The sequence below is a fragment of the Trichoderma gamsii genome, assembly GCF_001481775.2.
Source record: "Trichoderma gamsii strain T6085 chromosome Unknown Scaffold_19.2, whole genome shotgun sequence".
Taxonomy (NCBI): Eukaryota; Fungi; Ascomycota; class Sordariomycetes; order Hypocreales; family Hypocreaceae; genus Trichoderma; species Trichoderma gamsii.
The window spans coordinates 454593-479278 of record NW_020171356.1 but is presented as its reverse complement, the minus strand read 5'-3'; the positions used below and the strand labels follow the sequence as shown (position 1 = coordinate 479278).

At 46.3% G+C, this 24686-nt stretch overlaps 11 protein-coding genes across 11 annotated transcripts; 6 read left to right on the top strand and 5 right to left on the bottom strand.

Annotated features, from left to right (window-relative positions):
* Nucleotides 1–45: 45 nt before the first annotated feature.
* Nucleotides 46–222, top strand: TGAM01_v205942 (hypothetical protein; the record flags this gene model as incomplete). Its single annotated transcript, XM_024549758.1, has 1 exon — nt 46–222. The coding sequence occupies one exon, from the start codon at nt 46–48 to the stop codon at nt 220–222; it is 177 nt and encodes a 58-aa protein (XP_024405517.1).
* A 929-nt stretch (nt 223–1151) lies between these two features.
* TGAM01_v205941 (mmf1) lies at nt 1152–1649 on the bottom strand (the record flags this gene model as incomplete). Its single annotated transcript, XM_018802966.1, has 3 exons — nt 1152–1232; nt 1283–1432; nt 1491–1649. The coding sequence occupies 3 exons, from the start codon at nt 1647–1649 to the stop codon at nt 1152–1154; spliced, it is 390 nt and encodes a 129-aa protein (XP_018663732.1).
* A 463-nt stretch (nt 1650–2112) lies between these two features.
* Nucleotides 2113–3808, top strand: TGAM01_v205940 (aminotransferase; the record flags this gene model as incomplete). The annotated part of the gene is made up of 5 exons (XM_024549757.1): nt 2113–2183; nt 2297–2442; nt 2504–3092; nt 3158–3608; nt 3650–3808. 5 exons carry the CDS (start codon nt 2113–2115, stop codon nt 3806–3808), a joined length of 1416 nt encoding a protein of 471 aa, XP_024405516.1.
* A 179-nt stretch (nt 3809–3987) lies between these two features.
* On the bottom strand, nt 3988–4792 carry TGAM01_v205939 (hypothetical protein; the record flags this gene model as incomplete). The annotated part of the gene is made up of 4 exons (XM_024549756.1): nt 3988–4114; nt 4175–4195; nt 4256–4375; nt 4443–4792. 4 exons carry the CDS (start codon nt 4790–4792, stop codon nt 3988–3990), a joined length of 618 nt encoding a protein of 205 aa, XP_024405515.1.
* A 1294-nt stretch (nt 4793–6086) lies between these two features.
* Nucleotides 6087–6643, top strand: TGAM01_v205938 (hypothetical protein; the record flags this gene model as incomplete). Its single annotated transcript, XM_018802969.1, has 2 exons — nt 6087–6464; nt 6518–6643. The coding sequence occupies 2 exons, from the start codon at nt 6087–6089 to the stop codon at nt 6641–6643; spliced, it is 504 nt and encodes a 167-aa protein (XP_018663735.1).
* Nucleotides 6644–7724: 1081 nt separating this feature from the next.
* TGAM01_v205937 (hypothetical protein) lies at nt 7725–8624 on the top strand (the record flags this gene model as incomplete). Its single annotated transcript, XM_018802970.1, has 1 exon — nt 7725–8624. One exon carries the CDS (start codon nt 7725–7727, stop codon nt 8622–8624), a length of 900 nt encoding a protein of 299 aa, XP_018663736.1.
* Nucleotides 8625–9853: 1229 nt separating this feature from the next.
* TGAM01_v205936 (hypothetical protein) lies at nt 9854–11142 on the bottom strand (the record flags this gene model as incomplete). The annotated part of the gene is made up of 3 exons (XM_024549755.1): nt 9854–10803; nt 10910–10933; nt 10983–11142. The coding sequence occupies 3 exons, from the start codon at nt 11140–11142 to the stop codon at nt 9854–9856; spliced, it is 1134 nt and encodes a 377-aa protein (XP_024405514.1).
* Nucleotides 11143–13027: 1885 nt separating this feature from the next.
* TGAM01_v205935 (major facilitator superfamily transporter) lies at nt 13028–14775 on the top strand (the record flags this gene model as incomplete). The annotated part of the gene is made up of 5 exons (XM_018802972.1): nt 13028–13227; nt 13288–13670; nt 13742–14391; nt 14458–14578; nt 14645–14775. 5 exons carry the CDS (start codon nt 13028–13030, stop codon nt 14773–14775), a joined length of 1485 nt encoding a protein of 494 aa, XP_018663738.1.
* Nucleotides 14776–15907: 1132 nt separating this feature from the next.
* TGAM01_v205934 (hypothetical protein) lies at nt 15908–16567 on the bottom strand (the record flags this gene model as incomplete). The annotated part of the gene is made up of 1 exon (XM_018802973.1): nt 15908–16567. The coding sequence occupies one exon, from the start codon at nt 16565–16567 to the stop codon at nt 15908–15910; it is 660 nt and encodes a 219-aa protein (XP_018663739.1).
* A 791-nt stretch (nt 16568–17358) lies between these two features.
* On the bottom strand, nt 17359–21543 carry TGAM01_v205933 (hypothetical protein; the record flags this gene model as incomplete). Its single annotated transcript, XM_018802974.2, has 4 exons — nt 17359–20664; nt 20726–20943; nt 21020–21352; nt 21432–21543. The coding sequence occupies 4 exons, from the start codon at nt 21541–21543 to the stop codon at nt 17359–17361; spliced, it is 3969 nt and encodes a 1322-aa protein (XP_018663740.2).
* A 1343-nt stretch (nt 21544–22886) lies between these two features.
* Nucleotides 22887–23672, top strand: TGAM01_v205932 (hypothetical protein; the record flags this gene model as incomplete). Its single annotated transcript, XM_018802975.2, has 1 exon — nt 22887–23672. The coding sequence occupies one exon, from the start codon at nt 22887–22889 to the stop codon at nt 23670–23672; it is 786 nt and encodes a 261-aa protein (XP_018663741.2).
* Nucleotides 23673–24686: the final 1014 nt, after the last annotated feature.

Sequence of the window (24686 nt, the reverse complement as noted above, 5' to 3'; positions counted from 1 at the left end):
TTTGCCAAGAAAGCCTTGATCTTCAAATGTATGCTTCTGTAAACAATGCATGCATTCATCTATACGAGGGACGTGAATTTCTCTCCATCTCGGATTACACGTGTCATAAACCAGGTACCTGGACGTGTGGACTGGCCGTATTGGTACTCAATCAATTCAAACAGCTTCTGGAAAGTAGCTGATCCGAAAGATCATTCGACTGGCACCCCTGGGCTCAGCTGATATGTACATACAGGGCGACCCAATAATTTCAAGCGGTATGAAACAAAATAATGAAATATTGACGAAACCGGGCGTCGAAGATAATGTCATTGGTGTAAAGGGCTATGTAGTAGATCTATGCAGATTATTTGCAGATGCATGTAGACTATTAAGCCACATAAACCATAGAACAATGAAGGTGCTCTATATAACCTGTTCTAATCCTCTTCTACTGGTCATTTGAGGCTGCGCTCGGAAGTTTTACACGTCGTAGTGCAGTAGCTGACATGGAGATCCTTCGATTGGTGGCATACGTAGGGGGATCTCCTTACACTATGCGGGCCGAATAAGCGTGCAGCTGGATCTTCCAGAGGCGGAAATACAGGGCCAATAATATATTCCCGGGGGCCGGGAATATTACCCGCATCTCTATTACCAGAGAGCCGGAAATACTGCTCCGCAATAGGACATGGGTTTCGTGAAGTTGAAAATACATGGCTTACAGCCATGGACTGGGCCACCCACGATATGATAACTTTGGAACCTCATTACTATGCGAGGCCGCTACTCTAACGTACTGGTGCTGATTGGCGTGGTCTGTTACACCTGAAGTCGTAATCGGTTGGCTAGAGCAGGCTAGTATATTGGTTAGGCTATTGGGAGAAGTGATGGAAAGGTGTCTTCTCTTACTATACAGGACAATTGAACGCCAAGATAGCTACCTATAAGGTTACGGATTAATTGCCAACTGAATGCAAGTATACTGACCTAAAATGGCATTTGGATGGAGTAGGAGATATAGACAATATAAAGACACACTCCCTCAGGCGACAACTTCAATTTCCCCTCAGCTACGAGAGGAGTATGGCTTATGCCTTCACTATAGGTACGTATCGAGTTTAATGTGCACGCAACGTCCGTTTATTTGTATAAACAGACAAAAAGTATATCTATTCGTTCAATGCTGCGACGCACTCTATCTCTACATCTGCACCCATTGGCAGACCAGCGACGCTCACGCATGTTCGGGCCTAAAGCATGTTAACTATCTTTGTTTGTAGTGGATTAAAAGTACACTTACAGGAAATGGAGCTGAAAAGAACTTTGCATATCCTTCATTCATTGGCCCAAAGTTGTCCATTGTCGTCAGATAGACGTTGACCTTGATGATGCGTTTGAGAGATGAGTTGGCCGCTTCCAAAAGCGCAGATATGTTACGGATAGTTTGTTCCTGTGAACGCCGTGTCAGTGTTTAAGGATCTTCCTTGCTGATACTAACGCTTGCTTACAGTACGATCCGCAACGGTGCCCTCAATAAGTTTGCCCGTCTTGGGGTCGATACCAATGTTTCCTGAACAGTACACGAGGCCATTGTAGACTTGAGCCTGCGAGAAGAGTGAAATGGGCGCCGGAGCGGCGTCTGTTTGAACAGGCTGTGGGCTAGGCATTTTGTCTGTTTAAGTAGGAGACTTGATGAATAAAGTTTATGAACTCGTATCCGATGAATGATGGGTATGAATGCTGAAAGCTTGTCTAATACTCAGTCTTTTATCTTTTAAAAAAACTATTGGTCTCACTTGTGTGTTGTTTTCGAAGTCGCAGTCAGAGCTGAGCTCTTGTTGTCAGCCCCGCCACAAGGGCGTAGTAGCGTCAGTGATTCCATATTGCTCACCTATATCGGACGCCTTTTCAAGATGCACTTTTCCATCTTAGGTAACCAGTTTGTCATCGGCAATGCATACCCGAAGCACCAACCGGTTCCGGTGATAAGGAACTCATATTTTAGTAATCAAGCTGAATCAGCAAAGCCGTTAATAGCCCTAGTCCTTCCACCGATGGCGTTGACCTTTGAACGATGCAGCAACTAGTCTAGTCGATTAATTGTTGTCGATTATTGGTGGGAAACCAAAAATGGCGGAAATTTGCTTTGGATACGCCGTGATCGGATTGGCGTACCTCTGCGCGGCATCCAGAATTCTCAGGTAAGGTATATTAGCTAAGTCGGTTTCTTGAGGAAGATCTCCAACGACAACAAGTCCAAGTCTTTTCTTCACTCTATCAGTCAAGCTTTCTCGTTATACCAATACGACATCAGCTACACAACAGTTATTTACGGCTCAAGAGCTTATTCCGCAACGTCGATGGCGAGCTCAATGGATACCACCAAATCTCCCAAATTCGGTAAAGAGTTTGGAGAGAAATACTTTATGTTTAAACCAGACTTCATCCATTTGAATCAAGGTTAGTGAAACGTAGGATAGATCATGTCATATTGCAAGACATAGCTAATGTTGTTCAAAAGGATCTTATGGTGGATATCCTCGTCCAGTGCGAGATGCTTTGCGCTCTGTCCAAGACGCTGTACAAGCCGAGCCTGATAATTTTGTCCGATACATATATCCGGCAAAGCTAGATGAAGCCCGTGAGCTCATTGCTAGTCATCTACATGCTGCCGATAGAGATGAAATTGTTCTAGTACCAAACGCAACAACGGCACTGAACACTGTACTTCGCAATTTAACCTACCAGCCAGGAGACATGATTGCTTACATACAAAGAACTTACGGAGCAATTGAGAAGACAATTGATTATCTTGTGGAGACTACAACTGTGGACAGCATTCGTGTTCCATTCGATCCAATTGTGGACGATGATGATACGCTTGTCGAGGCATTTCAATCGGTCCTACAAGAGAACCACGGTCGCATTCGCGTAGCCATTTTCGATACAGTTATGAGCATGCCAGGACTTAGAATACCGTTTGAACGCCTAACAAAGATCTGTAGAGACTTTGGAGTTCTAAGCGCTATCGATGGAGCTCATGGAATTGGCTTAATCGATCTGAACATGGAGAGGCTTGGAGCCGATTTCTTCACTACGAACTGTCACAAGTAAGTTCTGTTCTTCAATATCTGCTCATTATCCGAATGAAAGCTAATTCTGACGCAATATTTAGATGGTTATTTGTGCCACATACTTGCGCCGTTTTCTATGTCGCCTTGAAGAACCAACATCTCATGCGATCTTCTATTCCAACGTCGCATGGCTTCCAGCCTCTTCCCGAAATTTTAGAGAAGAAACAGTATATAAGCCCATACGAGCTTCCAGCATCCAAGAACCCATTCGTATTCCAGTTTAGTTATACGGGAACAATTGACAATGGGCCGCCGTTGTGCATCCCTGCTGCGCTTCGCTTTAGGCAAGAAATTTGCGGCGGGGAAGAAGCTATACGGGTTTATTGCCAGATGTTGGCTCGAGAGGGCGAAAAGCTCGCCGTCGACATATTGCAGAGTCGCCCGCTATCCATACCGGAGACAAAACGAACTGCTTTTGCCAACGTTCGTCTTCCCCTGGAAATTGCATCATCTGTCGTCAAAGAGAATGGGCATTCAGTTCCCTTGTCAGACGTTGGAAAGTCATTGACTTTATTCTTGAACGCCTTGCTAAGGATTATAGCACGTTTGTGAATATCGCCTTCATCTCGGGATCCTTGTGGGCAAGGTTCTCGGCTCAAGTGTATCTCGAAATAAAGGATTTTGAGTATGGTGCAAAAGCTTTGAAAGAGCTTTGCGATAAGGTCGTCAAGAAGGAGTACATAGAATTGTAGACATATATTTATTTCTTCCAGCATGCTTTACTTTGTGCTGCGCGCAATAACATTCCAACCAAAATCGTTTTTATTCAGAAGCTATGTATACGTAGGAACCCAATGCTATAATTGATCGGGAGAGCTTCGCCTAAACTTTGCCCGCTCGGCAAGTCCGGACAACAGAATAGTTGCGCCACTTACTTTGCGCTGTTGGACTTGGCGCTCCATTCGTCGATGGTCAAAACTTCGTCCACAATAGTGGGCCAGACAACCTTCTCAGCGACATCCCTCAGCTCAACTGAAAAGCCAGCGGTCGCATCGCTTCTAAAACATGGGTCAGCATATCAGCACCTTAGAATTGTATGTATCTACGAGAGTACGCACATGATTGTGACATGGTATCCCCTGAGAAAATACCGTTGTTAGCTGCTAGTAAATACTGGAGTTTGTACTTTAGCGACTTACAGCTCAATCGCATAGCGAGCGGTAGCTTCCAAACATGTGTTTGCGACCATGCCCGCACAGACAACGTGCGTAATATCTCGTTGGCGAAGTTGATAGTCTAGATCAGTATTGCCGAAAGAGCTGAATGGCTTCGTAAGTCACGGCACATTTTACACATGGAAGAACATGAAGAGAATCGATCAATTACCTGCTATTCCAGTGGCGCGACACAATGGCATCGCCGTTACTGCGATCCGGCTCAAGTCCTTTATAAATTTCCGCCCCGAAGCTCCCTGCTGCGAATGTGTTTGTTTGTTGGATTCTGAGTTGGCTCTTTGTCATGTGGTTCCAGCCATGATATGAGCCTTCTTCATGCAATTGGTGCTGGCAATAAAAGATAGGGATATGACTCTTTCTTGCAACGTTAACAAATTTTTGAAGATTGTTCACCGTGTCGGTAGCCTCAATGCTAGCCTTGAGAGCAGGGAAGACCTTGCCCTCTGGATGCAAAAAGTCATTCAGTGGGTCGATCAACAGGAAGGCCGTTTTCTCTTGCATTTTGGCAGTCGAAATGTTTGGTGCTTTGCTTGTTAGTTGATAAAGAGAGAGTGCTTGTGATACTTGTGGAGTGTGAACCCGAGAAGATCAGACTGAACTCGGTGGGTTTATATAGAGTAGGTGGGTGAAGCAGTTTAACCAAGGTACGAAGAGGAACTGGCCACCCAAGACGTGCACGGCTTTAAAATCCTCCAACTTTGTGCTTCGTCAGCGAAATTTGTCAGACAATAGAGTAACTTCGTTTGATTATATCGGCAATACAGAAACCGACCGAGTAGTCTGCGTTGCTTATCTCCGATCTATTATACTTTGTGGCACTATCTCGTAAAGTTTTAAGAACAATAGCTAGTTTCGCGGACTTATTAAAACACCGCGTAACACCGAAGACCGCAGAGGACCGCAGAAGGCCGTAAAGTAAGTCCGCCAAGACGACGAGGATACTTTACTCTTCCAAAAACAGGATGCTTTGAAAGCACAGGTGATGAAAGCAGTAATAGAAGGCCTTCAAAGCCAACATAGGCTGCATCGATGATTATCTTTGTCAGCATCTTGGCAACTGAGGTTTGGTCATCTCAGCCGTTAAGATGCCAGCTGGTTTCACTGAACCTCTTGCAAAAACGTCAAATTGATCTTGTGTTTTCTGTCTAATTGCCAAGAAAGTAGACACTCGCGTGCCGTATTGCGTAGTCTCAGAAAAGCAATGTTAAAACGATAATCCATTTATTAACTCTGTTCTGATGCTTGATAGAGTTGAACGTAGTATCTGTCAGTCAATTGACATTCACCATCAATTCTTAGGATTTAAAATGGTGATGTCACTCGTTAAGCAGTTGGCCTTATGGCCTAAGATTAGCGGAGTGTTGCTAGAGATGTGAAGATTAGAAGCCGTAAATGCCTGTATAGGCACTCCTCAACCACCTCTCTAACCAATCTTGGCTTACTTTAGTCATCAACTTTACCTACTCACGCCCTTCGCTTCTCCATGTTCCCGACCTGCTTTTAATATCTCTGCCGACAGTATCCGCGGAGGATCAACAGTCTGTCAGCATGGCGCGCAGCCATTTCTCTTTTCGGACAGATGACCAATCCTTTAAGTGGATTCCTTGTCAATATCTCCAAGTTGATTCCACCTATCGACTTGGGGAAGACATTTGGGCAAGCCGATATCGGTTGCAGTCGATATACTTAATAACCTAGTAGGAGCAACTAGGCAACTAGATGATAATACCAGTCATATACTTCTCGAAACTTTTAGTAGCTTGAACTATTACTTCATCATCGTTATATTATCAAGATGCCTATGTATCATTTTGAACTCGCTACCAAACTCACCCAGATTCAAAAATTGGCTCTGGTTCGCACCATCACAGACTGGCATGCAACTACATTCAAGTCACCAAGGTTCATCGTAAACGTCCGCTTTATCGATGTTTCCGAAGGGCTTTTGGCCGATTCTTACGTCGGCGGTACGCAAAGACGCATTAACCGTCTCTTTGTCAGCCTACGAAGTGGCACTAGTCGCAGTCAACAGGCCTTAGAAGGCATGGCTGACAAGCTAGAGAGTTTCTGGAATGAGACTGTTGGCAACGATTCTATTGCAAAACAGCTTAGAGGAGTTTTTATCATGGGAGAGCTGGATGTTGCGAAAGAAGCAGGTTTCCATCTCCCACTAGTAAGTTTAGAGCCATAAACTTTCAAGGTTACACACTTACCAACGCAATATAGCCGGGTCATTTCGAGCAATGGGTAAAGGATAACACTGATGAGTTACACCGTTTAGCCGCAGAAGGCGACCCTGATGCGGCACAAGTTGTTGAGGAGATCAAAGTCCGCCCGGAATTTCAAAAGTAACAATGCGATATTGGATACATCTGCCAATATCCCAACATAGGCGATTCAAGATGATATAAACTGGGCAGATATTGGAAGAAGTCAGCCTTTAATACGTCGTTATATACTTTCGTATGACTATTGAGACTGAATTGAAGTTGTATTTCAAAGATGTCCCTCTGCTCGTTTCGAGTGTTCCATATTAGCGGAGTTTCCACGACACATGACAAAGCGCAATCGCTAGGCAACTTGCTTTACCAAATCTCTCAAACTGTTTCATCTCAACACAGGGCCGAAAGGCTTTACTTACAAAAACGATGCAGAAGTGATGTTCATACCATTGGCAGCCTGTTTAGGCGATACTGCTACAACGCGGTCTGCCCCTCGTATTGATGAGACAATCTGCAAAATGTTGAGACTACTCATCAAAAAGCAAAATCCACCTATTGCCAAATAAGGTCTTTGAACTATGTGGACATGGTTTATCACTTCATTTATTGACAACGGCCTTCGCATGAATACCCAACTGCCTTCCTTCGGTTGGCGCTGACAGCACTAAACAAGGCCCCTGTGGACTTGTAGATTAGTGGGCCGCTTGATAGTAGTGGGCCGGCAATGCACATGTCAAAGCATGTGAAAGCGATCAACTGAGATCGATCTGGGGACTTTTGCACAAGGGCTTGAGTGCCACTTGCTGTTCTGAAAGGCGGCTCATTACAAGGTTCGAAATGCTCTACTATGTCTCTGTAATAGCGCTGTTATCTTCCATTCAACTTGAATGGGAGATTTTTGCTGGATTGACAACTAGCAGTACGACGCAGCACGAACCTGCTTACGAGACTTGTCACCGAGCCGAGGCACGGAGAAGGAGTAACGAATCTGTCAGTTTTGGCCGACCAGGCGGGTCATTTTGTGCCCAACAACGCGAGTCACATCCCAACAAAGCCAGATGAAGATCTATTATCATTTGGACAGTCTTTATCAATCCCAAGACGGCACTTGAATGCTCAGCTCAAATTCGAGTGTGAAGTGAGTGCCAGAAGATTCAACCTCTTCAATTACTACCACATCCTAAGGAACATTGGCGCTAAAAAAGTTCACCATGATTGAGAAAAAAGACTTTTTCCCTGGCTTTACCCCCTTATCAGCACAGGTTTTCATCCGCCACCCTGATGCACAGAGCGATGCTGTCGAGCGTCCAACTGATCCCAGGGCCGTTCTCATCTACTCATGGGGTGATGGACAGCCCAAAAACCTGATCAAATATGCCGATGGATACAGAGATCTCTTCCCCTGCTCAACGCAGATCGTCGTGCTGGCTCCCATCTCCACAGCCATGTGGTCAAACCTCGACCAACGCACACAGGCGATGAGGCCTGTAATTGATGCCATCTTTCCCAAGGCATCCAACGACGACACAGAGATTGAGAACAGAGAAGATCGTGTGCTGGCACACATCATGTCCAACACTGGCGGCATAAACTATGCTGCAACACTGAATGCCTATCGTGCTGTTCACGACAGGCCAATGCCGCATCACCTTCTGGTCTTCGATTCCACGCCTGGCAGTGTCATCATGACACGCGAAAACCTGGCTCGCTGGTCACGGGCAATGGCTCTGGGAACTGCAAACTGGTTTCCCTGGCCGTTTGCCGTTACACAAACCCTTTGGGCCGGTTTTCTCTGTGGAAATCGCGTGCTCGAGTGGGCTATCGGAAAGGAACCTGCTCCAGTCTTCAGCGTGAAGGCGATTATAGACCCGTATTATGAGACCAAAGATACGCGACATTTATACGTTTACAGCGAGGACGACGACTTGATTCCATACGAAGATATAGAAGAGCATATTGCGGAAGCAAGGAAAAGAGGATATAAGTCTGATAACCACATGTTCAAGGGCAGCGGGCATGTGCGACATATGCAAATGTTTTCGGAAGAATACTGGGGCGCTATTCGGACGTCTTGGAATAGAGCAACGAGCGAGCCTTCTGACAGAGCGTAAAAGTCTCTGTCGAATGTTACAAGAGTTAAACATAGACATGCGTTGTTTCGTATAGTAACTTGCGTTGCAAATACCTTTTCTAGCACTATATATAATCTCTAGATAGAACTCCGTTTAATTGGCATCGTTGTTGTGGTTGTTTGCATTGTCTTTGATCTGCTTTAAACATTGTTATAGCGAAGAGGAAAAGAGTACATATACATTCTTTGTACTTAGAACCGTAGCTAAATCAGGGGGCTGTATCGAATCTAGCGATCGAATTCTTGCACATGTTCCAGGGTACGTGTATGTAAGAAAAGCAACTTCATAAACTGTTTTTAAAAGCCAACAAGCGATGACAGGATGCATTTCTATCTCATCTTAGCCGATTTAAACTAGACTGTAACTAAGAGGCTTGTATACTGTGTACACGAGCGTAAACAGAGATATACCATCATATGACTTGAGTCTTCTACGTTTTCCCCTTTAAACTTTTTAATTTTTCCGAGCAGCATGGCTGCTGGTGTCTTAACTCAATGGCAGAGCGAGCAAGAGAGTCAAGTCTACTGAGAAGGCTGATATAAGATGTTGTAATGATGATAAATAACATGATTCACTCCACTGTAGTCTATTCAATGGAGTGCCCTGAGTTAGTAACAAGAAAATGATGTTTGCTCACTAGCTATGCTATGTGGAGTAGTAACGAGTAATATGTCCCCTGATCATTGATCCAAAACCGACCTTCTTCAGAGCCATGTTAATTGAGGTATTTACTCTCCATTGCGAGAACAGAGCGAAAAGACGATGCAGGTCAAATGTCCCGCCGAGGCTTATGGTATACAATCATTGATGGGTATTCCTACTCCCGATTCCTTGATGGTGTTTGAGCTGTGGACTTTACATGAATGGTTCGGCCTCTATGAGTTTAAAAGTAGCTTGCCTACGAACTCGTGCTAGCATATTTCGGTGGCAATGAGCTCTCACGAGATTGTGGCAAGATGCGGTAAGTACGGGGCAAAAGCAAGACCAATGGGCCATGGTGTCCCTAAGCCTGCATCTATTGCTTAATATAGCTCAGAAAGCAATCTCTTGTAAGAATTATAATATCTATGGCCGGTGGTATATCACGACGCAAATAGCGAAACCAATGCTTATTGGTATCATTGACCCACGTACGCCATGCCAAAACGCGTGCCGGCTACCCTATATATACATGTAGAATGGTAAATCGTCAGATAGCTCGTACGAGTTTATCCACCCAGTAAATTCTTCAGCTTCCCTCTTAGTTCCTCCAATTCTGTCTGCTTAGTCTGAGCTTGCGACTTCCAGTACTCCGCATCTGCCTGGTAATAGTGAGATCGAGATTTCTCATCCGCTAGTAATCGACGCATATCCTCAGCCTCCTTCTTCAGCTTTTCGTTCTCGGTTCGTAGGCCCTCCGAATTGCGTGAATTTGATGATGCAGCATTGCGCTGCGCCAGCCTGAGAGCGTTCTCATTGATCCTGACGTCCTGCTGTAGTCTCACAATCACATCTTCGAGATGGGTGATTTTTTGTCTTGCATCACCCAGATACTCTAGTTCCCTGAGCAGTAGAGAGACTGCATCATCTACCTCGGCCGGTAGCGTAGAAAAGCGTGACCGGGGGCCTCGTGGACCGGCTACCATCCCACGGCCGACGCCCGACATGTTGATTACACCCGAAAGAGGCGTTGAGGCTCGCGGGCTTGAAATCGTGCCTGAGCGAGCGACTGGAGTGGTGTACTGGTTTTGAGATAGCCAAGTAAAAGACGTCGGTGCCGTAGCCTGAGAATTCTGGGTTGCTGGTGCGGGAGCGGGAGCAGTAGCCGGAGCGGGAGCATGGGCGGGAGTAGGTGTGAGAGCCGGCGAATTTGACGCTGGAGCGGGTGACGGTAAAGGCAGGGAGAGTTCATTATTAGGCTGTGTATTTGGCCTGTGACTGGGTAGAGCCACCCTTTGCTTCTCTGGAGGCGGAGATGGTGGCGGACTGAGTGGCGGTAGATGCTGGTGCCATTGTCGTTTTTGGCAGACTTGGCAAAAGAAATTATCATGATGCATAAAGGTTTCCACAGGCTGATCCAAACAATGCTGATGATATGATCTCGGGCAGGTGTAGCAGTCCTCTAAGGCTCCCGCTTTACTGCACACAAAACACACGCCTCGACGCGGAGATCCATTCTCTGCAAGACTTTGTTAGTATCTAGAGTTATACCTGGAAAGGTGAAAATTCATATAGGAGAATTCTCTGGAGGATGAGAATCGGAAAAGAAAGGGGACTGAACATACTGCGCCAATCTCGGTATCTCTTTTCTACAATGCGGGTCAGAAGGCTCTCACACTACAAGGGCACTCGACTCACCTGATACAGTTATCGGCTCCGGATTCCCGTTTCCATCTACACTTTCAAGTACTGGCCGTCTGGTATCTGTCGTATTGGCCATTTCTGGTTCTGAGACGCTGCCCTCCGTGTCGGACTCCTCAGTGCGCCTCCTCTTCACTCTTACCGATGAAGACGACATAGTCCAGCTACTTTGCCCGCAGAGATTATGGGATGAGTGGAGTTCATCAACAGTAAGTCGTGTAGCTATTGATACGGCGCCAAAAGCCTTTTCTTGGTAAGGGAATGCAGATGTAGAACTCAAAAGACTGAGAGTTCAACGAGGCCTCTCTCGCTTCACTGGGGACAATTATTATACCACGCGACGATTTGTAGCACGATTATTAATAGTTGACTATGGCTATGAGACATCGAGTCACGTGACCCCGAAACTGAACCAAATCAAGAAATGTGATGGCTAAAATGCCCCGTTTGCTCGCCGGACCAAACTCGCGCGCGCTCTGGTTTAGGCGGATCGATGTAGCGCCTTACCACATCTTCGTAATAAGCATAGTATTCCATTCATTTCTTACAAATCCGTGTTAGTCCCGGAACCTGGGCAGCGAATCTCATCTCGAGAGAATGAATTGATTTCCCATCGTTAAAGCTAGCCTCTGCACCTACAAGGGCATCTCTTACCAAGGAGGATAAGTATTCCGCATTCTTGCTGTCTGCCTGCATTTACGCCCTGGTCAGCATTGAGTAATCTTTACCGCTTTCGAGACGTGGCTCCCGTCTTCTTCGAATCGTTCCATGCACAACAGTCCGCCCGCAAAATACAACCCTTCCAGGTTACACCAGAGCGCTCTACTTGTCCTTCCTGTATTGCTGTAGTAGCTTTGCCAACAGTTTGGGCGAGGCAGAATGCAGGGAGCATTGGCCTATTTATACCTAGTCTTTAGGCATCCATTTCTTGTGTTATCTGCTCTGATTACCAACCCGTGGCTGGGAGTCTAGCCTTGAAAAGCCATTGCAAATTTCTCTCTTCGCTCAAGTTACAGCGATCGACAAGGGAAGTAACTAAGACAAAAGACGCCAAAATAAAAAGATGAAGACAGCCGCGAGTGAGTCATTGAGATTGTAGAAAGATGTTCACTATTTGCATGCGTATACTCCATGCATTAAATCTATTCATTTGTGCTGGCGAGTCCGTAAGAGTTTTCAAATAAGGAATATCTCGCTGCAACAAACCCTTATTACTGAAGACGCCTAATACAGTAGCAACAGATACAAGGTGGGCTTTTGTGAGCGGTTCCACCTTCACAACGCTGCTGAGTAATGTCTATTCTGGCCAGCAATCTGACCAAGACATGCCCTATTTGGTAAAACAAACGCTTCGCATGAGAAGATGCCACCTTTTAGAAAACAAACTCTCTTGATAGCATATCTAGTTCTAAAGCTGTGCTCTCATGGCTATTGGATTTTTATTTGTTTGCTCTCCTCTCGAGCAAGTAGTGAAACGGTAAGTGATTGGTTAGCAGCAGAAGGTGGCAGGTTATAGCGTCTCAACACATCAAGTACAAAGTACGTGTGATGCACGTATGTCGACGTATCTGAAGCGTTTCCGCATTTACTTGATAATTTGACAGTAGCAATTCATTGCTATCGATTACAGCGATCCATCCCCAAATCCTTTAGAGAAAAGTGATTAGTATCAACTTCTTTTACCTCGGTTGGTAGCCTATTTGGGGCAAAAGATTTGTCATGCAACCCGAATGCTTCATAATTGCCGAAGGAAATAACTGTGGAAATAATTGGGCCATCCCCTCGAGGCTCAAGATGCCAATTATTGCCCATTAGGGTCGAGTATTATGTGATTCAGAGCCTAGATCTAGTAGTGGAGATTTGCCGAAGTTCCTTGCAAGGAAAAGAAAGAGCCGGCGTCTGTTGTTCCGGATTCTTCACCGCTGACTCTTCCTTTTTTGTTGTCTCCAATATAAAACATAGAGCCTATATGGTCTTGGCAAGCTCTTTGAGTTGTTGATTAGTGACCTAAGATTCAGCTGCTTCTCGAGTCACGAGTCAATATGGATGCTATAGAGGACATCAAGGAGGATGCACCGCGTCGCGAAAAGGAAGAAGGTTCTTTTCCCTCGAGCGACCCGGAAAGTGCTCCAGAAAGCAACCATGAGCTGGAGTGGGAAGATGATCCTCGCAATCCATACAACTGGAGCGATGGAAAGCGGATGTACCATACGGTCTGCGTAGCCCTTTACGCGTTTACGGTGTAAGTAATGAGCAGACATACACGTATAGCCATAGTCCAACTGACTTGTCGCTTTGATAGCACTTACATGTCTTCAGCCTACGCACCAGGGGCAAAAGCAACTGGAGAAAGATTTCACGTCTCAGAAACGGTTTCATTGCTCGGTATCTCGCTCTTCTGCCTTGGACTGGCATTTGGACCTATGATAGGAGCACCTCTTAGTGAAACGGCAGGGCGATTGGTTGTCTACCGGTTGGGTTTGCCCATCGCCACGCTTTTTCTCATCGGTGCCGCGGTCTCCAAAAGCATTGCCTCAGTTGTGATTTGCCGCTTCTTCGCCGGTGTATTTGGAAGCCCAGCATTGAGCGTGGGTGGTGGAACAATGGCAGACATGTGGCCACCCGCACGTCGTGGACCATCGACAGCACTCTTCGTTATGGCTCCTTTTATGGGGCCATGCATTGGTAAGTCAGCTCTCAATTGTCAATCTTTTGAAATAAATGCTGTATTCACCCTAATGCTAACTCTTAACCAGCCCCAATCATAGGTGGCTTCGTCATAGAACGGTTGAACTGGAGGTGGCTCGAATGGGTCTCTGTCTTTTGGGGCGTCGCGACATGTATATTCGCTCTTGGTATGAGTGAAACCTACAAAAAGACTATCCTCGAGCGCGATATGAAGAAAGAGAAACCGTCTTCCCGAATCAAGATACCTACGTTGAGCTGGGGTGCTATACACAAATGGGCAAGCGAGTCCTTGGTGAGGCCTCTGCAACTTCTGTTCACCGAACCCATCGTCTTGTTCCTGAGTCTCTATATTGGATTCGACTTTGCTGTGCTATACGCCTTCTTCGCTTCCATCCCACTTGTCTTTCAAGAAACATACAACTTCAATTCCCACCAGAATGGATTGGTTTTTATCGCTCTAGGAATTGGCGCGCTATTAGCAACGCTGACGAACGTTCTTTGCGACCGCTTCATCTATACACGGAAATGCGCCGAGGCACGAGAAAGAGGTGAAACGGGCCATATACCTCCAGAGGAGCGTCTCTATCCAGCGCTCATGGGAAGTTTTGGAGTTGCCACTGGCCTTTTTTGGTTTGCTTGGACTGCCCGCCCAAGTGTACATTGGATAAGTCCGATTCTTGCTCTGATTCCATTCAACTGGGGCAATCTTTGCATCTTTGTGAGCCCCCCCTCTCTCCTGTTTGCTTATTGAACGTCTAGTCCTAACAAAAACTTCTCAAATCAGGCAACTAGCATAACCTACATGATTGATTGCTATGGCGCTCGGTATGGAGCTTCGGCGCTTTCTGCAAATGCCTTTACCCGCTACGTCTTTGCTGCCGCTTTCCCGCTTTTCATTATCCAAAGTACGTTTTACTATATGCCATTGATGTGGACACTTATGGAGATATCAGACTAACGTCCGGCCTTAGTGTATGATACGTTGACGACAAAATGGGCCGCCAGTCTACTTGGGTTCATAGCCATTGGCTTGATTCCGATTCCTTGGATACTATTTAGATTTGGTTCAAAGATCCGACAGAAGACACGCTTCGCTCTTTAGAAGTAATCATGACATCTCTCCAAGACAAATTAGATATCAAGCTGTGAGGGGCTAAAGACGACAGATAGAGTTTGCGAACGTAACCTTATCAAGAGGCACTTAAAGATAGAACGTATAGATATTAATAATTACCTACCAATTGACCTGGAGATAGCCGAGGATCTTCATTTCGATGGCCACGACTGTTACGTAAATTTGAATCGACGCCACCAAATTTCCGTGAAACTAGGCTATATAGTTTAGAGCTGTAGACTGGATTTGTGCAAAATTACTAATCTTGCTTTGTCATTTCGCCCAGCTTTTGACTCACGATGGGTTAACTAGCAAGCGGTATTACGTTGATGGCGTTTGAACCAATTTATATATGTTGAAAAAATAAAGTTTATGTATGAACATAGATTACATTGCTATATGTCGTTACTCCAGTTACTCGGTCTATGAAAGATATATACAGCAATGTTCCCTTGAACGCAACAGTGTGCTTACGCACGCAAGGTACAAAGGCAAGTTACGAAACAGACCTAATTGATCATTCTGTTCCTGATTATTGAACTGGGCCGCGGTAGTCTGGTAATTCGGCAACTCTATAAACACCTAGCCGGCTAATAAGACCCTTGAGTCATATTCTCAAGCACACTAGCCAAAAGCCATGAGAAGCTTCCACGGAACTCTCAGAAGTAGCACTTATAAATCACAGTCTTCTTACAAATTAGTACGAAGTCAGATACTTTGAGTCATTACGTAAAAGGAGTACAATCGGAGACCAAAAAAGAATTCATCTCCTCCGGGAAGGCTCGAACTTCCAACCTCCTGATTAACAGTCAGACGCGCTAGCCAATTGCGCCACAGAGGAATGAGCTTTTTGATTGGACGAGGTCGACGCAAATTAGCATTTGAGCTTTCGTCTCACGAGATGATTTCGAGAGTACAAGCTTGAGCCTGTATGGCCCTTATATGTAGGCGACACAAGATGGGAGAGAAGATAAGCCAACGATTAGAGTCTGCTTTCTCATGGCCATTGTACTTTCTTTAGACTTCAGTCTGATATGAATGACACGATGGCGTCAATTAGTTGCTCTGAAGTGCAGATTATGCAATAATTAAACAAATCAATTCTAATCTGTTGACAGCATCACGACTTGACAGTTCCAAACCACCAAAACACCACTATTATCACACAGCACTGAGCCAGGCTCACCACGACGGCCACAGCCGCAACTACAGGGCCGCTCAATTTTGTCCCTCCTCCTCCATCTATGCTCCTATCAACCTCTTTTGCATACTCTCCTCCTACGTTTCCCCTCGGCCAATACTCGCAAACCACGAACCAACCCCTAGTCCCGCACAGTTTCCTCCCACATCCCACAGTCGTTGTAGTCTTCCAAACTAGCTGTGTAAAATGCCCCGTCTCCTCCGAAAACCCAGGGTCGTTGAAGTTATACTTGGCTTCCTCGTTTCCCCACGCTTCCACCGACGCCGTAGCGTTGGGGTACCCTATAGCTAAATTCTCTCCGTAAGGGCCACCTGAATGAGCGAAGCGACAAGTTGTGTCTGATTGGAGGTATGACGTGGCAAACTTCTCAAGCGTGGTGTTCCAAGAGAGCGAAGAGGCGTTGTATTGGTGTCGATAGGTGTTTGTCGATTTAAGGATTGCGGATGTAAAAGACGAAGTGATGGAGTAGGAGGGCTCGTTGGAGGGGATCGCTGGAGCGGCAGTAATGGTGACAATGGCGGTTGAAGAAGAGAGCCCAGTGGATAAAACGAGAGTATATAATAAGAAGAGCAATCTCATAGTGAAGGCGTGTTTTGTTTTGAGTTCTCAAAAACGAGTGTCGCTAAGAAAAAGAGTGCAAAGAGTCTATACGCAAGCGCCGTCCGCTGAACATATGAAAGAACAAAGAAAATCGCTGTAAAAAATGCATGCAAAGAAAAATTGAAGAACCGAAAAATTGGAATACTTGCGAATTGGCATTATTCTTTACTTTAATAAAGGATGATTTATCCTTGCTCACTGTATCAATAACCGCCCGTCGCTTGATTTGTCTCCAGGCTTCCAGTTTAAGCGCCGCTCACAGGACGAAACACCACCCAGCAGCCAATCATACGCGACCGTTTCGGTCAACAAGGATACAGCATACGCCAAAAGAAGCAGCGCTGGCAAGCATGTAAAAACACATCTCACAATTATTGTGGCTTTATAAATAAACATTCGGTCCATCATACCACTCCTAATTCAAGGTGTCGCTAATAGCCTGGCCTTATTAAGTTTTCGTGCTGTTTTGCCGGTATAAAACCGCCATGACCAGGTAACCTTCTGGTCAGTATATGCAAAGGTGCGGCAGATTTGTTTACATAGAGTAGAACAAATGAAATCATCACGATGGGAAAAAAATGATAGTTCACTTTAAAAGATCAAGGCCGTATAGGTAATCTAGTAGACCTTGTTCCTCAGGGCATCCATCAGCTTAAGACCATGCCAACTAGGAGAAGCAATTGAAATATAAAGTATTATGTATCTTGAGGCATCACGGCTCTCATTTAATTAATTAAATTAACAGTTATCTACATAGAGGGCTCTGACAGTTACATAGGCGGCTCCAAGTCAATACCATAACGCTCAACACCCTTCTCATCCCGCCACCACTTCAAACTATACAACCCGTTGTGGAGCAAATTGTCCATATCCATCCGTTCAGCACCGATTCGAGAGATCATCTCTCCGCCAGCCATCAGTGTCGCCGTTCCAGCAATCGAGCAAGGATTATGTGGCAATACGTCTTTCACTGGTAAAAGCAACCTCGTTGCAATAGCGCACGCCATCATCACAGCGAGCACGACCTGGAGCGCAATCTTGGACCCGCGAGACTGCTGCAGTCTCTGATTGCCAGATGTTGTAACCAGGCCGTCATAAATAGGGAGGTCTTTGGTAGTACTGTTGTCTCGCATGTTTAGAGAAATGGCCTGAGCCATGTACGTCCCATAGAAGCGCTGAGTGGCGTTTCTGAGATTTTCGACATTTTCAGCTCCAGCGAGCTTATCTGCCGGTCGGCCATCTTTCGTCAAGACTAGAGCCTCAATGAAGTTATCAATGTTGTTATTCGTTGAGTTGGAATTGCTCGGGCCAGGAATTGTCTGGTTAAATCGCGGGTTGCTGAGGGTATTCAACCAGGCATTTGGCAAAAAGGGAAACCGTTCACTGCCGCGACTCGATTTCAGGAGTTTTGCCGTACTCTCATCCGCTAAAGGAAGCTGGGCGGGGTCAAAAGACAAGTTAGGGAGCTGCCATGTTGCATTGGTCATGACCTGCTCAATATTTTGGTAACATATGAGCGTCGCGAGATCTTGCTCGAAGCCGGAAATTTTGGCCTTGGATCCTGTGCCCGATTTCGTCACCTTCATCTGACCGAATGTTACGGCAAATGTTGGGCACCCGTTGTCTGTTTGATGGAGCCCGTTACCCATTTCTCCTGTTTGTGGGTTTGTGTCTACCGCTCCATCACCGAATATTGCACCGCCATCCCACATGAGGACGGAGGCCTTTCCTACATAGGCCATGCTTGTATCGTTGGGAAGGAGAAAATACTGCATCCACGGTTCTTGGCTCTTCAGACCTTTGGGAGCAGTCTCACACCAATCAGCATATTCCAGAGTTGTGTTAACGCCGACCCAAATATAGCCATCCTGGGGAGATACCATCGCATTTTGCCCAGGCATTTTGAACTCCATTGCACCACTTTCTTCACTCTCTTGATTGAGTATTGTTATATCACGAAGGTAATTGGGTATCGAAGTGCAGTTCAATGAGGGTCTCACGGCGGGTACATTGACTGTGAGTGGCACGTTTGCGCTTGAATTCGTCGTGAGGGTGGCATTCTGCTTCAGTACATTGAAGGCCAGATTTTTGTGTGTCCACTGTGTGCTATTCAAGCCTAGATATTCCACCAAGTTATCAATGGCAGTAGCTTCAGTATCCGTAAGAGAAAGGTCAACATTGGTAAAGTTGAACACATCGCCTTGCTGAAGTGCAACAGTTTGGACAATTGGGACTTCAATGACGCTGTAGAGGCCAGATACAATAATAGTTAGAAAGCTTCCAATAAAGCTTCCAAATAGTGCCATGGCTACTGCAAAATTCCTTGTTCTCAGCGATAAGAATAAGGAGTGAGGGGGCAGCTGGGCAACGAGACTCAGCTCGACTGTCCTTTTCGCATTGGCCTTTTCTTTCTTTAAAGGAGCAAAAGGAGCAAAAATCGCCGTCATCATTTGAATAGCAGAGTAGAGACCAGCCACTCCAAGCGCGACGGCCGAAGGGATGTAAGTGGCAAAGGCAAGTGCACTCGATTTGTTAATGCTGATGAATCCGTTGTTTGTGTCTGAGAAATGTTGAACAATTTCCAGCGACGCAATAACAACCAACGGGAGACAGATCGCAAGAACAAGGAACCAGGTGGTGCTGGCCATTGGCCTCCATGAAGGCACTTGGCGTTGGCCTTGGTCCGTCACGTTGTTGACGGCGGTTTGCCCTTCATTCCGTTGGATTGGTTCAATACGTATACCTGAATGTGAATCAGAGACATAATCCGCTCGAAATCGGTAGTCTCCAAGACGTTTTTGTAACTTGTCATTGCTTAAATGCCCCATCGGTGATAGGATTTTGTCAAGTTCAGGGCTCGATGCGAGTATAGTAGCCGTCGAAAAGGCTGCTACCGGTTTGGCGGGTGCTGAAAAGCTGGGGCGGATGAATATCATGGCCACAGACAATATGACGAGTAGTCCAAGAAAGCTGCACATGAACCCGGTCGACAGAGCTTTCGCATGCAATCTCTGCTCTGTGTAAGTAATACTTCCCGTAGTATTACGGTTCGCTGGTTGAACGACAAGCTCATGCAATACCTGAGCGGCAATCCCTTCAAAGACTTGTCTTCCTGTATTGATAAGGAGTTCCGGATCCATGAAGTTTCGGATGGATTGGAACCCAGCCTTTTTAGTCATGAGCTGGAAGAATGTGGGCACAGTGGATGATAGAACGTAGTCGACCCCCCCGGTACCCAAATTCCAGCGCTTAGTGGAGTATGGGACTGCCATGGCCAGTGCTCCTGGAGGGAATGATGGAAGCATTTGTTTCTTGGCGAGTGCTTTCGAGGAGAGAGCTTGAGCAGATCCATTAACGTTGCTAGGAACACTGACATTGAATTGACGGAGCTCATAAGTAGGTTTGCAAAGAGCAGTCGTGACGTTATGGAGATACATGTACAGGTTGGGCCGTTCGGATGGCGAGATGCGAACATCAGCCACGGACATGAACAGGCGATTATCGTTATTGGTATTGTATATCTTTTCTTCAAAAGTCATATTGTCCGGTTGTATATAACCTTTGCTAAAATCCCAATCCATGTTGCAGGGATAGAGGTCGAACCGAGCCTGATAATTTTGTGTTGCGTTCGGGTCATGATAGTAGCTATGATCAGCACCCTCAGCCAGAGTGACTCCTTTGATCTCGCAATCTTTAGTGGTAACGTTGGCAACAATGAAAGGGGCCATGATGCTTTCCCATGGCATGTAAGCTATTGAGCCATTGGTGATTGGGAGAAGTTCGCAGTCGTAGTTGACTTGGATGCCATCCGTAGACACTGTATAATCGAGACCAGTTGCGGCAGCTGACGGCACTTGAAAGTCGGGTACAACGAAATTTTGGCTAGTTCCGGTTGGGAAACGCAAGCCGTAAAAGTTTATCCCATAGTAAGTTTGCGCTGGGCCAGGGCCAACCTCCCAGGCGAACTTTGGGTCTACATTTTGGCTAACTTGAAACTTGGATGATAGTTGGAAATGTTCGTCGGTTTTGGTCAAAGTAGTCGGCTGCAAAATGAGAAAACCGGTTGAGAAAATCGTCTAGTAGAATATTAGCAACCAGCTTTAGAAAGAGGCAGCGTGAACAAAACGAAGTACGAACAGTGCCCAGAATCAGGAACTGGCCAAGCATGGACATGACGACAGCCCAATGTCTGTTCCTGATGGCTATCCAGAAGCCGACGGGTAGTATTGGAGAGATATAGTCCAGGAGCAGAGTCTTATCAGCTGGCGATGGGCCTGTCTTAAGCTCTTCCCAGGGCATCAGTATCTTGTTTGCGAAATCGACCTGCCGCCACAAAGCTCCCACCACAACGAGGACTATTTAAAAGTATGAGAGTCAGTGGTTAAAAGGATCAAATAGAATTCTCTCCTCGCGAGAATGTCTGCGTCTTACCTGCGGTAGGGCCATATTTCCAGCCATAATGATTTGCCTCTCTTTGTGTACTAATGCCATTGCTCTGCTGAGAAAAACGATACAGCAAAGCAGTGGTTAATAACATCAAAAGAAAAGTGACAGCAAAGGCGATGAGCACGACTCGGCTAAGCCATATCGGCACCCACAAATTCGAGCGAGAACCATGCGGCGGCTTCGTAGGAGGCATTGGTAAATACTGAGTGGTTGTTGACGTGCTGTTGGTGACCACTCCAGCATCAGACCCATAAGGTGTTAGAGCCGACACAGTATCGTCTTCAGCGTCAACATCTGCCTGGTCGTCGGTTTGGGCGGCTATAGGCACGTCAGTGCTTCGTCGCTCGCATCTCGTACAACGCCCGTATAACGCCAAGCCGCACCACAGGAGGCGCACCTTGATGATATGGCCCCGCTCGGACCTGAATAGGCTTTCTTTTTAAGGATACGATCTGTTGATACGTGCCCAGGCGCGGGGGTCGTAGCCCTGGCCCGTCGAGATCGGACATGGTGTTGATTGAGAGCAACAGGCGTCGCAAAAACTTGCCTGAAGCTGTGAGAGCGAAGAAGTGGAAAAGTAAACCTCGCCATGGTTTTTTCTCTCCTCTAGTCCCCCCAAGCTCGTAGGCAACAAGTCCTACTAGTTACACAGGCCACTTGATGCTCTAATAAGTCCTCGGAACCAGCTCATGCACCACCAAGGATGTGAATCCTTAGTGTCTCTCTAGCAAGTTGCGATGTGCGCCAGAACTGGTTTCGCTAGACGAAGCAGGCCTGCCATTGGCACAGGTGGCGCTGCTGTGGATGCATGGCTCGACCTAATATCAGCTCTAAGCAGGGACGTGCCGAAGCCAATGCGGCATTGTGTGGTACCTATTTCTTTTGTCTTTAAAGGTTATCTCTCCCTCTGTTTTCCCCGGGAGGCTGGGCTTGGCGGAGGCTGTTTCACATGAACTCGAGATGCGTTTCGCATTGATGACGGATGGGGCGAGTATTGGGGTAAACGTGGCTCCGGCGATTGTCGAAGCGTTGTTTGTCTTTGCAACAAAGGCGATTAGAGGGGTTTATTACATTCCTAGTGTTTTCGCTACAGAAGATAGATGTATTTGTTTGCCGCATTCAACTAACACCATGTTCCAGATTATAAGTTGCCGCCCACAATTCATCCCGCAAGTACGGATACTAGTAAGATAATAGAAAGCAGCTCATTTTCTCCAAAAGGGTAATTTCTTCTCTTTGTTGCAAATTACCAGTTCTAGACGGGCTGCATCATTATGAAAAGTAACTCCGTACATGTCAAGGCTTTGTGCGTTCGCAGGTACCTGTGGCTTCCATGTATCTCGTATATTTTGACCCCTGCATCATCGTCGCCATTCCAGTGGTTCTCGCCAAAGGTCCAACATCCTGTCTGCCACGCGACTACCCGCTGAGAAGCCCCTGCTGGCTATCGAAACATGTCAAAAAAGCCTAGGGAAACATTATGCTGGCAGATACGGGAAACTGATTCCGATGTACGGCTGCGGAATCGCCAATCGTTCCTGCTACGCCGCCTAATTGGCGTCATCAAAGAAGGGCCTGAGACAAGTGGTGTTTCGCATCTTTTGCCCACGCATCCGGCTGCTCCATGAAAGCAGGACCAAGGAAGAGAGACGTTTCGTCATTCCAGAGGCTGTCATAAATATTAAAACTTGTCCAGATCTTTCACACCGGCCTGTCTCGCTTCTCATCTGCCAAAGCAAAGCAGCTAATAGCACCCTCGACGACCCGTCTTCACGGCAATTGCTGTGCACATGTACACTCCGGCCTTGACGCTATCTCAATAATAAGCACATCAGCGACGACTCGCTTCTCCATGACGAGACATCGTGCAATGCAGCAGCTCAGCCTCGCAAATCTCGTCTTTCTAATCGGCACGGCATCCGGCGCTCTCTTGACCTTGTCCAGTTTCGAAAGCCTGGCTTCTCCAGCGCCTCTTTCGTGCATATATGCGTACAATGCACCGATTCGAGGATGCATCGCAGACGATTTCGCTAAAGGCGCAACATGTTCAGAGACCTGCGTCGAGGGATTACAGGCGGTGCAATTTACAGTGCGATCGTTGTGTGCCAAAGTCAGCGATGCCAACAATGTTTTGCTCCAGCAAATACAAACAGGCAATCTAGTGGCCGCTATCTGCAAGACAAGTACACCAGCTTCGACGCCAACTCCCCCCCCTGCGACGACATTACAAACTTCGACGGTACAAACATCACCGCCATCACAAGCTTCGCCTCCACCCCAGAGCTCATCAGATGTTGCATCTCATGTGACATCAACGCAACAACCGGTTTCCACCGAAGCAGCGCCAAGTACGACAGCATCCGCCACTCCAGATCACAGCATCACATCAGCGGCTGTTTCTAGCTCAGCGATCGAATCTGCTACAGCAACCTCGCAGACAAGTGTCGAGAAGCCCTCTTCATCGAGCGAGGAGCCGTCAAAGCCAACACGGCCGATTAATCCCAATGCACAGCCAGGCAGCGGCGGCGGGAGCCCGTTCGACTTTGTCGCAATCAGCACGGCAAACAATAATAATTTCGTGGAGACTTTCACCACACTGGCTATTGCCGCCGTGATGGCTGCACTGATACTGATATAATACTGTATTTTTATTTGACTACCACGACGGTCTGGATGCTGAGGAAGTAATCATTCTCTAATGTCTATGTAATAATGGGGGGCAAGAGCATGGAAAGCGCAACGAGAATTGAATAGGGAAGCGCTTATGGGCGGAAAGAATTCTCAGCACGGAGGCACCATAATGACGATCATACCAAACGGTATACATGTATAACAAGCGACAGAGAAAGCATTTTTTTATTTTATTTGACTGCGACAGGATCGCAGACACGGAATCGGCTAGCAGTACGAATACATGCCTAGCTGGGATAGGCGCAGGGTTTGTTGGATTGGCAACAAGAGTTGGATGCTCTTGGAAGAAATTGTACTAAACTCATGAATGAATGGATATTGAATCGGCATCATGCCGTAAATCAATGCAATTGTCCGACCTTTGACTGTTCATCTTTTCGCCTGTGCATGATGCGTGGAATTGATCGAGTCAGCAAAATATTGGAGCGGAACATATGACTTGCTAATGCTGTAACTACTAGTAGGTAGTGAAGATGTAAATAAGTGTATTTAATCCATGCGAGTGCATTTAAAAAAACAAGAATTGGCTTTGCTCCCTTCTCGACACTGAGAGTGTAAAAGAAATCTCTATCAGCCCTAGAGAGAGAGACTCTTCGCTCATAAGGGGTATAGGCAGACACAAATACCTATCTATATCGGCACAAACAATTATAAATAACTAAAAACGAGCGAGCAGCTCTCTTTTCCATTTCTATTTGACCATGCATAAGAGAGCTTGGAGCGAAGACATGAAGAATGCCAAAAAAAAAAGAGAAAATGCAAAAAATAACCGCACCATCTCAGTTGGCAGATTGAATTATAGGAAAAGCCCAACGCGGGGGTCGAACCCGCAACCTTGAGATTGCAATACAGAACGTGTACTTCATAAGAGTCTCACGCTCTACCGATTGAGCTAGCCGGGCAAATCACGTGACTAATAGCCAATCATGAATTGCCAACTGAGCTCGATGCGGCTCGTTGG